Source organism: Sprattus sprattus, assembly GCF_963457725.1.
Source record: "Sprattus sprattus genome assembly, chromosome: 6".
Classification (NCBI taxonomy): Eukaryota; Metazoa; Chordata; class Actinopteri; order Clupeiformes; family Clupeidae; genus Sprattus; species Sprattus sprattus.
In genome coordinates, this window is record NC_137925.1 from 11021695 (window position 1) to 11038376 (window position 16682).

The 16682-nt window shown below is 40.8% G+C and overlaps 1 protein-coding gene across 1 annotated transcript in view; it reads right to left on the reverse strand.

Annotated features, from left to right (window-relative positions):
* Positions 1–767: 767 nt before the first annotated feature.
* LOC308367159 (beta-galactoside-binding lectin-like) overlaps positions 768–16682 on the reverse strand; it is a 65082-nt gene continuing 49167 nt past the window's right edge. The window contains exons 2-4 of the mRNA XM_080840974.1: positions 2310–2389; positions 1825–1996; positions 768–1292 (exon numbers count right to left, since the gene is read on the reverse strand). Coding sequence (XP_080697100.1) covers positions 1146–1292; positions 1825–1996; positions 2310–2389 — 399 coding nt within the window. The 3' untranslated portion in view covers positions 768–1145. The remainder of the gene's footprint in view (positions 1293–1824; positions 1997–2309; positions 2390–16682) is intronic.

The following is a 16682-nucleotide window of genomic DNA, read 5'->3' on the forward strand; positions in this document are numbered from 1 at the left end:
ACCTGAAGGTCACCTGATCATTCATCATGCAGGTAGATCAGAATCAGAATCAGAATAAGATTTTATTGGCAAGGAATTTGACTTGATAAACTGACTGTCAATGTGCTTACACAAAATTTACATTACATTATTAGATTTGCATACTGTTATCAGAGAGGACTGTATGAATCGGTCAGTTGTGGCTTTAACTGATATCTTCATCTGCGATTCCATTTTATCAGAAAGCACAGAGAGGAAATGTAATACTGCCATCATTTTCGTATTAGGCCCTCCATTAAACACCCAGCCAGGGTATCATGATTGATGTCTTTATTCAGCATATAATAAGTCTGTAAGTGACATTACAGTAACTATTCTTGCTAACTTTCTAGACTAAGCATCTATTTTTATGATTGCTGTCAGACTATCAGGTTATTTATGATTTTAATATCAGGCTATATATATATTTATATATATGTATTTGTATTATATCCTTTATGGATATAAATAATAATACAAGTATTCTAAAAATTCTTGCCCAATGCAGGAAAAATGAAATAGAGGAATATCAGGGGTCATTAACCAAAGATGTGTTGTTCATCATTGGTAGCTTTAGTGATAACATATGGTTGGTTACATTAAAGTGTTTTCAGTTTTAAAGTTTTCTTGATTCTTCATTTTAACATCCAAATTTAAATGTAAATGTTTCAACATCAAGGACAACACATTGCATTGATTGAAAAACTTTTAATGCAGTTACAATTGGTTACAAAACACTGAAAGCACTGAATCAATTGGTCAACACTGTGGAATGATTAAGCATAAAAGGCTTGGAACAGACGGGGGGATTTTTGCAAATTCCACATTTCACCATCGTGTGATGGCAAAAGACTGCAGAGGTCTGGTGTCATACTTTGGTCTCTGGCTCCCCTGCTGGTTCAGACTGGTATCTCCATCATTCATATGTTATGTATCACAAAACCAACCTGCATTAAGCAGCGCTGAAGCCTGCTGTGAAAGATAGGTTTTCAGTATGTTTTCTGTTAGATGCAGTATTCTAGATATGGATACTTAGACTGAGTAGCTCAACATGAAAGCACCATACCGGGCAGAGGTGGAACCAGTCATTAGCCAAAAGGCACAATTTAGGTCCCTTCCTGATAGATCTACTTGACCTCAATGCCATGAATCCTGACGTCCCCCTCAAAATGCATGTATGTATACTTTTCTCCTTCCAGGCGGTTTGGAAAGTGGATCTGGGAGCCATCTGAGAGAGTGATCTCAAATTCTTCTTTGGTAAAGGTCATCAGGATCTAGATTAGTGAGAAGTGGAGGGAAATAAGAGAAAAGAAGAAAAAAAAGACATGGTTACCAAGTATAATTTCCAGGCAATATTATGTAATATCATGTTATATAAAATGGTGCATTAATATGTTATAAAACGTTATCTTTTTTTATATTATAACAGTGTTATTTATGTCCACCAGAGGGAACTGATACTTTTTGATGGAGGCTTCTTATGAAGGCACTTCATGAAAATGGACTCTCAAAGCTAAAAACAGGGCTGCTCCGTTATCCATGAACATCATGAATCACACTCAGTATCGTTAGGCTTTACGTTAGACTATATAGCTGTATGTTTCTATATACTGTAAACGTGTATGGCATTACCAAACCATTCATCATTTGTGTCATATTAACAGTGATAACAACTCCTTTCATAGTATGCCTACCAGACACACTCCAAGTTCTATTTATTGTGTGACTGTTTAATGTCCTTTCATTACAGCCTATTTTGTCAGCACTTTACTATGACACAAAAACACTCGAGCATCGCGGCCTTGCCTTGAACTCCTCTCCCAGGTTGAAGGGAAAGCCTCCCTCTCTGTGCTCCTCACACCAGTTGCCGCCATGAAAGGAGTTGCAGACGACAGCGCGGCTGTCGCCGTGGGCGTCAAAGCGTGGGTTCATGTGCAGGGCCAGTTCATCCTTGCTGTTCCCAATGTTGAGGGCAAAGCTGTGGGCCATAGGTCAGGACAGCAGCGATGGTTAAATCTCACCAGCCCCGTGATTACTCACATAGACTAACCACTTCACTGCACTTTGGTTTAACAAACAAAGATTGAAAATTGCCGTACACTTTGTACATCAAACACGTCTCATTCAGTGCAGAATGTTTACATTTAGCAGTGCAGAAAGTTTACATTTAGCTAGGATGGACATACGTACATGCACAGTTAAGTGACAAGGATCGATTTAGCAGAGGTCTGTCATAACCCATGCTTGTTGCTTTCAAACAGCTAGTGCTCAAACCAATGGTTTTCACCTACTTGCTCGCATCTGAGTTGGGGACTCCTGTGATGGTTAGGGTCTGGCCGACCTTGAAGGACATGTTCATAACCACCACACCCTGTAGGGAAACATTGAAAACCATTGAAGGAAAACTAATCCCAAAAAAGCCCTATAAAGATGATCATGGTCACTCCTCACCAAGCCTCTCTCGGCTATTTCTGCCATAGGATCCCAGTAGCGAAACATCTGTTTTCAATCTGCGCTTTTTTTTTTTTTTCAAAGAACCATTAGAAAATGGGCATTGAGTCAGCCCAGGCCAGTAAATTCTGCTGCTGGACAACAATGATCACTTTCCACTGGAGCATTTGAGTGGGAGTCCGCCATGAGAGAGAAAGAGAGAGAGAGAGAGAGAGAGAGAGAGAGAGAGAGAGAAAGAGAAAGAGAAAGAGAGAGAGAGAGACCTTCTATCATAATGACAGAAATAGGTGGCTAATGTATAGGTCTGCAGTGGGTAAAAAGAAGTCAGATTTTCCACTGGCACATACAAAAACCTTTCCGAAAGGCGGGAAGATGCTGAGAAAACTGCCAACACTGAGGCAAACCAGAATCTGCTCTCTATGACTGCGTATGTGGCACCATACTGTTACAGGGAGTCCCAAGCTTCTACAAATAGATCCATTGAACCTATAATATACTGAATACTGTAACCATATAGTTTTCCCAGAATGAATGTTTTATTCATATTACAGTGGTTATGCTGTACTCGACTGACTGATTGATTGTTCCCCTTTTGTAAATTGTTAATGTTACTGATGACTAAAGCATTCACTGAGGTGAGTCACAGGGATAATACTTTAGCACACTTGTGAGGCATGACTCACCACCGTCGCTTCTGCTGTGTTGAAACCCCCACTAGTTAACACTACACAGTTCCGTTATATTTGTGAACATCTGAAGAATGTGCCCTGCATCACTGAATTGTTGTGTGCACAGAGGTATACTCTATGGGTATGAATGTGATCATCAGGTTTGCTGGGTGGCATACAAGCAGCATTCTCCTCTGCACATTATGCTATTGCCTAAGCAGAGAGATAGAGCGACTGCAGTGATTGCAGAGGGATATGCAGAGCTATGCCAAGTCTATGGAAATAGGACCCTGAGTTGGAACAGGGTGCAGGGTGAAGGCTGCAGGGCATGGGGGTGGGGGTGATGGTGGTGGTGGTGGTGTGTGTGTGTGTGTGTGTGTGTGTGTGTGTGGGGGGGGGGGGGGGGGTTGAAGAGAATAACATTACTGGCAGAAAGAAGGCTTTTAATTCTGGTGTAAGACAAGGGAGAAGAGAGGGGAAGGAGTATGAAATGAGTCAAAGACTGTAGAAAGTGAGACAAAGAGGCAACAAATGAGAGAGAGAGGAAAAGGAAAAGGAATGGGAACCAAGTTTAGGATGGAAGACAGCAGAAGAGCTGAGTATGAGAGCATGACAAAAAGAGAAACGGATTAAATGAGGAAAGAAACTTAAACATAGCTCTATTAAAGTAAAACCTGACAAAGGCTTAACATGTAGCAGGTACCAAAGGAAACTAGTGAGAAAGCCACAGAAAGAGATTAAGGCAGATACAGTGAGGAGAGGGAACATTCTTTCCGCATTATTCAGCTGGCGGTAGTGTAAACTGGACCCTCTTGCAGATGGCTTGCCAACATTTCACTGAGCCTTCAAGCAGGCCCTCTCGCCACAGTGACACATATCACCTCCCACTGCAATGGAGTAGGGCAGGGAGCGAAGAGACCGGACAGCTACTGGCTCACTCAGCACACAGTTTCCCTACTGACCCTATTATGGCCAATGGCTCTGTACCGGATCCAACACGTTTCCCATATCTGGAGCCAACATGGAACCCCCTTATCCTCATGGAGTAAGGCAGAATGGGTGTGGCTGCTCTATAAGTTAAGTCTAATTTATTTAACATAACATCAAGTCTTGTGGCTTGAAGTTAAATACAGGTCAAGTTAGGGCTGGTCCTCACCTAATTACCCTTAAAGTAATTCAGTTATCACAAGCCATTTGGACCTCAGCATATCGACAACATAAGGACTGCAGCTTTCTAAACTCAGCAACTACATTCTGAATTCTCTCTATGCTTGATTAAATTGGGCCTTAATGAAATTTGTTCTGCATTCCATATTGGCTTACAGCTGTGTTTTCGACTGTTACCAGTAAACTCCAACATCGAGACAAAGCCCCTGCTGTTTAAAAAGACACCTGTACACTTCAGTCATACAATGCATGCTAAAAAATATAAGATTTAGATTTCATTTTTAAGATTTTATGATTTTGTTTCCTCCTGTACTTCTTTTGTCTTCGTTTGCCATTCATTCTTTCACGTTTTGTCTCATAACGTATAGCCTACTTAAAATAAAAGTGCAACAGCTAGGAATTTGCCCTATTGCCTAATTAGTGTGCTTGCCCGAAGGGAAGCACAGTATTGTTATCGTCAAGTTTTCTTTATTAGTGTGCTTGCCCGAAGGGAAGCACAGTATTGTTATCGTCAAGTTTTCTTTATTAGTGTGCTTGCCCGAAGGGAAGCACAGTATTGTTATCGTCAAGTTTTCTTTATTAGTGTGCTTGCCCGAAGGGAAGCACAGTATTGTTATCGTCAAGTTTTCTTTATTAGTGTGCTTGCCCGAAGGGAAGCACAGTATTGTTATCGTCAAGTTTTCTTTATTTATTTATTTATTTATTCTCCCCGTTTTTCTTGCAGCTAACTCCTCCTCGCCCGTTTGAGCTAGAGACGCCATTCAAACACCAAAACGTCCGTCCCGATCTGGTGCAGGTTGCTATGACTTTTCGTGGCGATACTCTTTGCCACTCTTTTTTTATCCCTCTTTTTCATCCCCTTTTTCTCTCATTGACTAACATGGGGAAGGTTGAGCCATTGTGACGTCACGCACTCTAGCCAACTGACATTAGATCAGTTGACATAGGAGAAGCTCTCTTAAATGCCAGAAGTGGTTAGATAGAGAGTGCAAAATATTAAAACGAATGTAGTGGCAACAGTTTCAGGTACAGTTTATACACCCGCTCTAACAGTGTTAACCAGTATGTGAGTAACGTGGGTTTTATTAAGGCATAGCGTGTGTAATGTGTAGCTATTTCATTCCGTTTGTTAACCTTTCCGGCTGTCTGTATACCAGCAGCAGAGCGGAGCATTTCACTCCCCTGCAATCTCGGAATGAAATAGCTACACAATACACACGCTATGCTTTAATAAAATTCACGTTTTACGAGACACCAACAGAGGCACAACCGACAAGTCTTACCATTGAAGATCTTTGACGTTCGGTCTGAAACTTCATCCAGCCATCCAGGTTAATCCAAGTTGTTATGGAGAACGACAGTTGCATCAATCATATTTCATTAAAACTTCACACTTCTTACATTGGACATATCCACCAGCCTAATTAGAATCTGCATTGTCTACTGAGCAGAAAATTCTCCATACAGTAGATTTCCCTTCGTTTAGTATCATTTTAAACTTTCCAGATGACTGTATTGCCCTCGCTCGTCAAGTGATACGTGTCCAGAAACAAGGCTCCTTTGACTGGATAGCCAGAGCTAGCATAACTGCCATTGAAATCCAATGGTAATGCTACCTAGCTAGGTATGCTAATTGTCGGTATCCATCGTTAACTCGTTAATCGTTAACCATCATGTCACTGGCTTTAATTTAAGAATGGCATGTTAGTAGTACATTTAGTAGTACATTTAATATCAGTACACTTGATTCATTACTGCTGATGTGTTACTTATATATGTTACTTATTAGCAGCTAGCTACCTAGCTAGCCACTGTGTTCCGATGTGTTTTCAGTTAGCGGCAAGCTAGCTGCTGTTACAGTTGAGTTGAGCTTCAGTTAAGACGCTGCGTACCGTACTTCATCATCACATTCGATTATTTATTACAAACAAATTCGAATTCAGCTGTAGGCATGAGATCTGTATCTTGGAGACTAATTGCATCCACAATGTAAGTACTGCAAGCTAGACTACTATGCAGTTGACACAACACAGGAGGTCCCTGGGCCTGAGAAGGGAAGGGAATGAGTTTAATGTGGCTATAATATGGAATTTTAAATGTGCCTAAAACTAGACTAAATTGTAATGAGTTTTCGAAAACTAGACTGAAACTAAGAAGGATAACTATGACTAAATGTGACTAAAACTAATATGCATTTTTGTCTTAAGACTGAATCTAAAAATAGCTGCCAAAATGAACACTGACATAGGGGACCCCTTAATCTGCAATTCATGGTTGCTAGCTCTAATCAGATGTACTACCTAGGCTTATAAGAGAAGACTAACTTTGTATGGCAACGAACACCAATAACTAGAACTAATTTGACAGACTATAAACCAATGTGATACACGTGCTCTCTATCTATACAGTAAAAGTGTTGCTTACGTTTGATACTACACCTACAGACTAACTCTAACTGCATTAAGTCTAACATATAGGCCTATCTTACAATAAACTTTAAGTAAAGCTGGCTATGTAACCGCATTCATTCTAATATTGTTGCAGAGATGTTTCCTTTTACCAAGATAGCAATTTCAACAATTCACTTAGCTCAGTAAGTCAGTATAACGAAACTCTGAGATACCCTCATATGTCTAAACGTCAGTGGAGCCAAAATATAATGGTTGAGCTTGGTTGCTTGCTAAAATATATTGGAAGAAGGCCCCACTACACTGATTGAGTAGATGTAAATACATGTTAATTCATAGACACTTGTTCTCTCTGTCACAGAGCAAGCACACTCTCGCAGTTAGTTCACGAAACGCATTCTAGTTTATTTATTTATTTATTCCGTACGTTTTTCTTGCAGCTAACTACTCCTCGCCCGATTGAGCTAGAGACGCCATTCAAACACCAAAACGTCTGGCCCGATCCGGTGCAAGCTGCTATGACTTTTCGTGGCGGTACCCCATGCCACTCCTTTTTTATCCCTCTTTTTCATCCCCTTTTTTCTCCATAGACTTGCATGGCAGAGGTCTCTGCCATTATGACGTCATAATAGGGTCATTAAACTGGCTTGCAGCTGTGCTTCTCACTGACACCTCCGCTCGCCAAATCCAAGGAACCGCATTTTCTCTGTCCCTCTCAATTCAACTTTGAAAAAGAATAAGAGGAACCGTATTTCTCTGTCCCTCTCAATTCAACTTTGAGAAAGAATAAGAGTAACTACAGTTTCTAACCCAGCTACCGTATTTCCACTTCGTTAAGGTGAGTTGAATGGCAGCATTTTCAGTGTAGGCCTACTGACTGAAATTTTAATGGAAACTGATAGTTAGCCGTAGCAGCTAACATATAAATTAACGTTACGTTAACGTTGGAGACGACATTTTCCGTAATTCAAGTTGTGAAGTAAACCTTTGAAGTAATTCATGAATTTAGTTGTGTGGATATAGTGACCTAAGGCTTGTATTCCCACTACGGTAACGTTAGCTGTGTTAAGCAGAGCTATCCTAGCTGTGTTAAGCAGCTGTAACATCTGAGTACGGGGCTAAAGGCTAACTAACACTACGTAACGGGAGTATCCACTGGCAGTTTCAGCTAGCCGTAACGGGGGATCATTTTCCTTAATTCAAGTTGTTAAGTAAACCTGTGAAGTAATTCATGAATTAAGCTGTGTGGTCAAGTGAGCTAAGGCTTGTATTCCTACTACGGTAACGTGAGTTATCCTAGCTGTGCGGGGCTATGCAAAGGTTGCTTATACTGAAAGAATGGTTAACTTGTTGTGGCCGATAGCGTGAGTTAACATTAACCCGTGTCCTGGGAGTAATGATTCATGAGAGACCTTGAATCATTAGGTTAACTGAAAAACGTTTGAGGATGTAGCTGTTGTAGTGTGCTCAGTTTTCGAAAACTAGACTGAAACTAAGAAGGATAACTATGACTAAATGTGACTAAAACTAATATGCACTGAATCTAAAATAGCTGCTGAATCTAAAATAGCTGCCAAAATGAACACTGAGATGTATTAATTTTGGCAGCTATTTTAGATTCAGTCTTAAGACAAAAATGCATATTAGTTTTAGTCACATTTAGTCATAGTTATCCTTCTTAGTTTCAGAAGAGGTTTTTCATGGTTGCTAGCTCTAATCAGATGTACTATAGGCTTATAAGAGAAGACTAACTTTTTATGCCAACGAACACCAATAACTAGAACTAATTTGACAGACTATAAACCAATGTGATACACGTGCTCTCTAGCTATACAGTAAAAGTGTTGCTTACGTTTGATACTAGACCTACAGTCTAACTCTAACTGCATTAAGTCTAACATATAGGCCTATCTTACAATAAACTTTAAGTAAAGCTGGCTATGTAACCGCATTCATTCCAATATTGTTACAGAGATGTTTCCTTTTACCAAGATAGCAATTTCAACAATTCACTTAGCTCAGTAAGTCAGTATAACGAAACTCTGAGATACCCTCATATGTCTAAACGTCAGTGGAGCCAAAATATAATGGTTGAGCTTGGTGGCTTGCTAAAATATATTGGAAGAAGGCCCCACTACACTGATTGAGTAGATGTAAATACATGTTAATTCATAGGCACTTGTTCTCTCTGTCACAGAGCAAGCACACTCTCGCAGTTCGTTCACGAAACGCATTCTAGTTTATTTATTTATTCTCCCCGTTTTTCTTGCAGCTAACTCCTCCTCGCCCGTTTGAGCTAGAGACGCCATTCAAACACCAAAACGTCCGGCCCGATCCAGTGCAGGTTGCTATGACTTTTCGTGGCGATACTCTTTGCCACTCCTTTTTTATCCCTCTTTTTCATCCCCTTTTTCTCTCATTGACTAACATGGGGAAGGTTGAGCCATTGTGACGTCACGCACTCTAGCCAACTGACATTAGATCAGTTGACATAGGAGAAGCTCTCTTAAATGCCAGAAGTGGTTAGATAGAGAGTGCAAAATATTAAAACGAATGTAGTGGCAACAGTTTCAGGTACAGTTTATACACCCGCTCTAACAGTGTTAACCAGTATGTGAGTAACGTGGGTTTTATTAAGGCATAGCGTGTGTAATGTGTAACTATTTCATTCCGTTTGTTAACCTTTCCGGCTGTCTGTATACCAGCAGCAGAGCGGAGCATTTCACTCCCCTGCAATCTCGGAATGAAATAGCTACACAATACACACGCTATGCTTTAATAAAATTCACGTTTTACGAGACACCAACAGAGGCACAACCGACAAGTCTTACCATTGAAGATCTTTGACGTTCGGTCTGAAACTTCATCCAGCCATCCAGGTTAATCCAAGTTGTTATGGAGAACGACAGTTGCATCAATCATGTTTCATTAAAACTTCACACTTCTTACATTGGACATATCCACCAGCCTAATTAGAATCTGCATTGTCTACTGAGCAGAAAATTCTCCATACAGTAGATTTCCCTTCGTTTAGTATCATTTTAAACTTTCCAGATGACTGTATTGCCCTCGCTCGTCAAGTGATACGTGTCCAGAAACAAGGCTCCTTTGACTGGATAGCCCGAGCTAGCATAACTGCCATTGAAATCCAATGGTAATGCTACCTAGCTAGGTATGCTAATTGTCGGTATCCATCGTTAACTCGTTAATCGTTAACCATCATGTCACTGGCTTTAATTTAAGAATGGCATGTTAGTAGTACATTTAGTAGTACATTTAATATCAGTACACTTGATTCATTACTGCTGATGTGTTACTTATATATGTTACTTATTAGCAGCTAGCTACCTAGCTAGCCACTGTGTTCCGATGTGTTTTCAGTTAGCGTTAGCGGCAAGCTAGCTGTTGTAATAGTTGAGTTGAGCTTCAGTTAAGACGCTGCGTACCGTACTTCATCATCACATTCGATTATTTATTACAAACAAATTCGAATTCAGCTGTAGGCATGAGATCTGTATCTTGGAGACTAATTGCATCCACAATGTAAGTACTGCAAGCTAGACTACTATTACTATGCAGTTGACACAACACAGGAGGTCCCTGGGCCTGAGAAGGGAAGGGAATGAGTTTAATGTGGCTATAATATGGAATTTTAAATGTGCCTAAAACTAGACTAAATTGTAATGAGTTTTCGAAAACTAGACTGAAACTAAGAAGGATAACTATGACTAAATGTGACTAAAACTAATATGCATTTTTGTCTTAAGACTGAATCTAAAAATAGCTGCCAAAATGAACACTGAGATAGGGGACCCCTTAATCTGCAATTCATGGTTGCTAGCTCTAATCAGATGTACTACCTAGGCTTATAAGAGAAGACTAACTTTGTATGGCAACGAACACCAATAACTAGAACTAATTTGACAGACTATAAACCAATGTGATACACGTGCTCTCTATCTATACAGTAAAAGTGTTGCTTACGTTTGATACTACACCTACAGACTAACTCTAACTGCATTAAGTCTAACATATAGGCCTATCTTACAATAAACTTTAAGTAAAGCTGGCTATGTAACCGCATTCATTCTAATATTGTTGCAGAGATGTTTCCTTTTACCAAGATAGCAATTTCAACAATTCACTTAGCTCAGTAAGTCAGTATAACGAAACTCTGAGATACCCTCATATACGTCAGTGGAGCCAAAATATAATGGTTGAGCTTGGTTGCTTGCTAAAATATATTGGAAGAAGGCCCCACTACACTGATTGAGTAGATGTAAATACATGTTAATTCATAGGCACTTGTTCTCTCTGTCACAGAGCAAGCACACTCTCGCAGTTCGTTCACGAAACGCATTCTAGTTTCAAACTGTTGTTGGATTGAGACAGAGCCTGAATAAATACAGGAATACAGGCATTCATAGTGATCTATTATGTGTGTATCTGTGCTTGTTTTTCAGGACGTGTTTCTCATCTGCTTCTCCCTTGTCAGCCCAGCCTCTTTTGAGAATGTCAGAGCCAAGGTTAGTGGCAGTCTGTCAAAGCTTTTGGAACAGGATCACACTTGGACAAAAATGATGGGTAGAATTGTCAGGCAACAAGATACTCTGTGTTAGTTTGGTTATGAGCCACTAGGTGGCAGTGTTTGCAAATTGGACACTTGTCGGTTGATCCATCTGTTTGAATTATCATGCATCAGTGCTTTTCTCAGTGCAGGCAGATAAGACTGATTACAAGTTCGATGTATTTTTACATTTGTTCACATCCACCCCGTCCAGGAAGTCATATTAATGCTTCATAAGGTTAAGGAAGTATATTCTGACAAATAATGAAACATCAGTTGTTTTGTCCAAGGCAAATGGTGCATTTCTGGCAAGGTTAAAATTTAAATTTATGATGGTTGTTATTTTTTCAATCATTATCTTCCTCTGCCTTCACCTCTTGAACCTCTGTCAGAGCCTCCAGCCTGACGTTCATTAAGAGGTTCATTCAAAAGAGGGGCCTTAATTTGTCGTCTGAGTCATCTCGTCGTCTGCCTCATTTCTGAGCATTTCGGTTATTCAGCCAGCCAAGAAGAAGTGGTACCTGCATGACGTTTTCAGCTGATCTACAATTAGAGAAGGCAGACCGGTGTTGCTATATCCGGCAAACAAAACGCCTTGGATGTCCATCTGTGTTTGTTATGGCAAGACATAGAGTTTGATGTGGTCAACGGGAACTGCAGTTTAAATAGATTGAGGGGATTCATTTTCCATGGCCATACAATTTTGAATTATCTGGCTTTTTAGCATGCTTGTAAAGCATCAAAAGAGAACTAGCATTTACGATGGGTTATCTCTGTGAAGAGTCACTGGCTCATGTTTTCAAGTACTGAAATGGCTCCAAATTGCCAAATTGCTCTCAGATATGGGTCCTCCAGCAGATGGATTTAGTTGGATGTAAATACAAGCCCTCATATAAACCAGCATAGCAGGCACTAAAATACATTTCTGCTCTGAAAAGGTTAAGGCTGACTGTACATTTGTGAATTTATTGTAGCCTACCGTTTAGTCAAATTCTGCAAAAAAAAAACTGAGCACTCTTGACAAATTGCTGGATATTAGAATATGTTTTTCCTCCCCTTGCTAGTGTTATATAAAGGTGCAGTCCATGTTTGTAATCCCATACACTTTTTGTTAAATTTAGCGAATTACTGTCATGGCCCTCTGGCTGTGTGTTCAGTGTTCATGGTCGTGTGCTCCTGGCTATGTAAATTAAAAACAGAGTGGCTCGGACCAAGCCATAAACAATCCCAGCCAATCAACATGCGTGCTTTGGGAGCGCGGGAAAGGGAGCGTTATCATTTGATTGGCTGTTGAGCACAAAGAAACCCAATTGCAGACTTTGCAACTTCAAACCCTAAGATGATGAGAACAAGGCCGCAGTTTTCAGTAGTAAATGAAAACTCTAGAAAAGCATTTCTCAGTTGGGAATTCTGTCCTCTTAGATCTAGATTAACTATTTTAATAAGACAAATAGTCTTTTGTCATTATTTTGTGTTTGATAAAATACATCCCCAGAGATGCCCCATGAAATCCCCAATATAACAAAAATACAGTGTACAGAAACAAACCAATATGTATGCATTTTTATTAGACATCAATGGCATAAGCGCTCCCTTTTTCAAACTGTAAATATACAAAACATTGCAAATTAGCTGTGTGCCTAATAGTCCTTACTGCAGCAGAACAAACAGTGAAAAGCCTGTTGGCCATACAGCCTCAGGTGACCCTACCTAACTTCCTCTTAATAGAATGGTCTTTGCTGTCCCCTAAATCTGATGAAACACGAGCAGACCAAACCCATGTTTGGGTCTTATTGCTCTCAGAAAAAACATGCCCTGAGGTGTTTTGTGTCCAGGGAAGGAAAATGTATTTTAGCAACAGGGCATTGTTCTTTTCAGGTGGACATTTGGGCTGACTTCTCTATGAAACTGCCCACATCACAGTACAAAGGCAAAATGGAAGTAGGGCAAATACCCTTCTTTGTTTGACCAACTCTCTCTCTCTCTCTCTCTCTCTCTCTCTCTCTCTCTCTCTCTCTCTCTCTCTCGCCTTCCCACAATGTAAAATAAAATATAACTGTGATTCAATCAGTGAGACTGCAAGCCTGATTTTCCTGGAAATATCTGGACGTTAGACAATATAAATAAATCAAAAACACCTCATCTTTTAAATCATCCTGTCCAGGGCCCTATTCAGCGTAGATTCCAGGCTAAAAAAAAAAAAACGCCCCTCTGCTTGGTTCGGCGAAGCAACTTCCAATAAATTACCATAGTTACATATCACTCAGCACTAATCTGCTCCAGGGCAGGCTAAGGTTAGTTTAGCTGGATAAGCTTGCCACACCCCCTGGCAAAAGGAGGGATCCCATTGACCAAGGAGTTATATTAGATAGTTTGATTAGCGTAGGGAGAGAGTTATTTGCGATCGCCAAGATCCATTTTTCCATCATGATGAGTTGTTGTATGAGCGCAACCGATTCAGCAGACAAGGAATAATTAATTTACAAGACCTTCTCGAGTCAATGTCTTGTGTTTTTTTACGAGTGGTAGCCTACATTTTTGTAATGTTGGCGATGCGGAGAACAAAGCACTCATAATTATATGACAGTGTTATTAGTAGGGTAGACTTAGTACAGTTGAGACATGGGTACAGTTGATACACCCGAAATAACTTGCATGCGCAGCAATCCTGGGACGTGATTTTTAGTTTGCACATGCATACACACGTCTTCTTTGATCCCAGGAAATTTGAGCACATAACCCATCTCCCTTACGGAGATATCGGCGAAAGTTGTTTTACCTACCTAAGATCTTGATTTTATCATGTCCCTTCTACAATGACGATGTTATTAACCATACGTCATCATCAACTTCTAGTTTTGCAAACGTGTCTAGTTTTTGTGCAGTAGTGAATAAAGCAAAAAGTGTCTCACTCAAGAGAGAAATACGCACAACTCCTTTTCATTGCTTCATTTTATTGAACTTCTTATTAATACATTTACATTAAGTCATTTAGCAGACGCTTTTAATCAAAGCGATTTACAAGGAGATGTAAAACTACGATGAGTACGGAGGTGAGGGGAATCAACTAGCAATCTTTTGAATACAAACCGTGGGCTCTACCAACTGCACCAAAGTCACATATTCCAATGACTAAAAGATATCACCCCCTACACAGCCCATAGACAGTTTCTTGTATTGCTCTCGCAGTGGCGGCAGTGTTGGATTTTGCCATGATTGTGGTCTCGAATTCTTCATAACGTGTTCATGGTCATCTCCTGCCTTAGCGGAGAAAAAAATGACCCCAGATGAAGACGGCATGGTCTCTGATAAATAAATAGCTTTGAAATACATACAGCAATGATAGAGTGGTGGTAGATAAGATGGTCACGATGACAGCTAGTGTAGGGGCAGAGGGCACTTGTCTGGTTGTGGTCACTACACATGGAGGCCTATATATTAAACGTAATGTACTGACTGTTCATATGGACGTCATTATTAGCAATATTGTATGGACCTGCTCTTAATAGGAGGCTAAATCAGTTTCGATTAAAATGTAAATAATAAAGTGTTTTAGTAGAACCCTGTGCAGTATGGTCATTTCTAAGTGTTGGGCTTAATCATATAAATTGATGCGCAAACAGAAATAAATTATGTTTTAAAATGTGATTCTTGACACTCAATTTCAATTTGGACATTTCATCAGCCCAATTATATGTAGGCTCATTTTTTTCCCTTTCTTTGGCTTCCCCCTTAGTGATCACAAGTTTTCATGCTGATGAGGATAAACACTGTGTTATATTTTCAATTTTCCTTCTCTCGTGTTCTTTTTATTGCTCTCATGTCTCCATGGTAACAACACCCATATGTAGATGGAGACCTGATGGATTGTGAAGGATTTAGAAGACAAATTGGTATGTTTTTAAAGGCAGAAAGCAGAGTAGATAGTTATAAAAAGGGGGAAAATAGCTGTGTATTGCTTTTGCTGCCCTTGCCAGTCATAACAATAGGTCTTCCATTTAACTTCTGTTGGATTCATTCACTCTGGCTTCCTTTCATGACCTTCGGTCTGTTTTTATTGACACTGACGTGGAATGCCTTTCAGAGGGTGAAAAGAGTTTGATGCTCAAGCCATTTCAAGCCATGAAATGTCCCTGTAAAAGTTCCTTGACATCAGCCCTCTGTGTATGCTTAGAGCTTGTTGTTGGGTTATTCAAGCACCTTCCTTGCTTCTTTTGTGTGCAGTCACTCATTCACTCGGAGACGTTGAGGTATATTTTTGGCTCAAGGTCTGGCCTTGGCGAGGCTGGGTTGTTTAGGCTTTGTCGCGGCACAATCGTGCTAACGTCAATGCTCTGTGTATCCTCAGAGGCCGTGTGGGATTATTCAAGTACGTCCCTGCTTCTTTTAAGCCCAGTAACAGCTTCCTGGGTGACATTGAAGTTTATGTTAGGCCCAAGGGCTGGCCTTACCACAGCTTGGTTCTCAAGGCTTTGTAACAATCCGTTCAGAGAGTGTAGCAAAAAAAGATAGGGCCTCCCACCTCACCCAACCGGGTTATTGTGGACACATCATTGCAGCAATGAATGCAGGCTGTGTGGAGTCATTAAAACTCGGCATGTTATGACCTCCAGTTTTCTGAATATATCAAAGCCTATGAACATTTGAAGGCCAGAGAGAGAAAGCGAGAGAAAGAGAGAGAGAGCGATGCAGGCTCAAGCCATAAATAAAACGTCCCCCTCAGTTGGAATCGGCGTGGAACGAAACTCTCTAAGAACCAGAGGCAGGTCAGCCAGAGCACCCGCTAATGGGGTACGCATAAGCCTTTTTAGCACGCGGCTCCACCGTCCTACCTACTCGAGATGAGTGGACTAATCTAATGACCCGGCAGGTGATCTCAGCCACATGCAGATGAGTCACACGAGCAGCTGGCTGCGGTGTTCGCGGCGGTCCTGGAGGCGGCGGCAGTCTCTGCCGGGGAGTTTATTCTGCCTGCCTCTCCTCTTCCTCTCTGTTCCTTTTCGGTTGAGGGATGAGAGGCTCTTACCAGATAATGAGGAACCATCCCAACGGACCGGTGCGGGTCACACTGAACAACAGCAGACGCATGAATAATGAATGGCAGCGATATTAGAAAACTCTGTGCCTGCTGGGTATCAATATCCAGTGTGTTTGGGGGAGGGGGGGGGGGGCATCTGTGAAGGTGTAAATGTAAAAATCAATCAATATCCAGTGTGTTTGGGGGGGGGGGGGGGGGGGGGGGGAGGTGTTAATGTAAAGAACTCCTTCCTGACATTTTGCCAGCCCGTCCTCTTTTGCGATATCCACGCTGTGTCCCAGAAATAACTTGGTGTTAAGCACCACATCACAGCACGGCACTCGTAGTCACCGTAGAGACTTTTCAAATTTGAAGTAGGGAGGAGA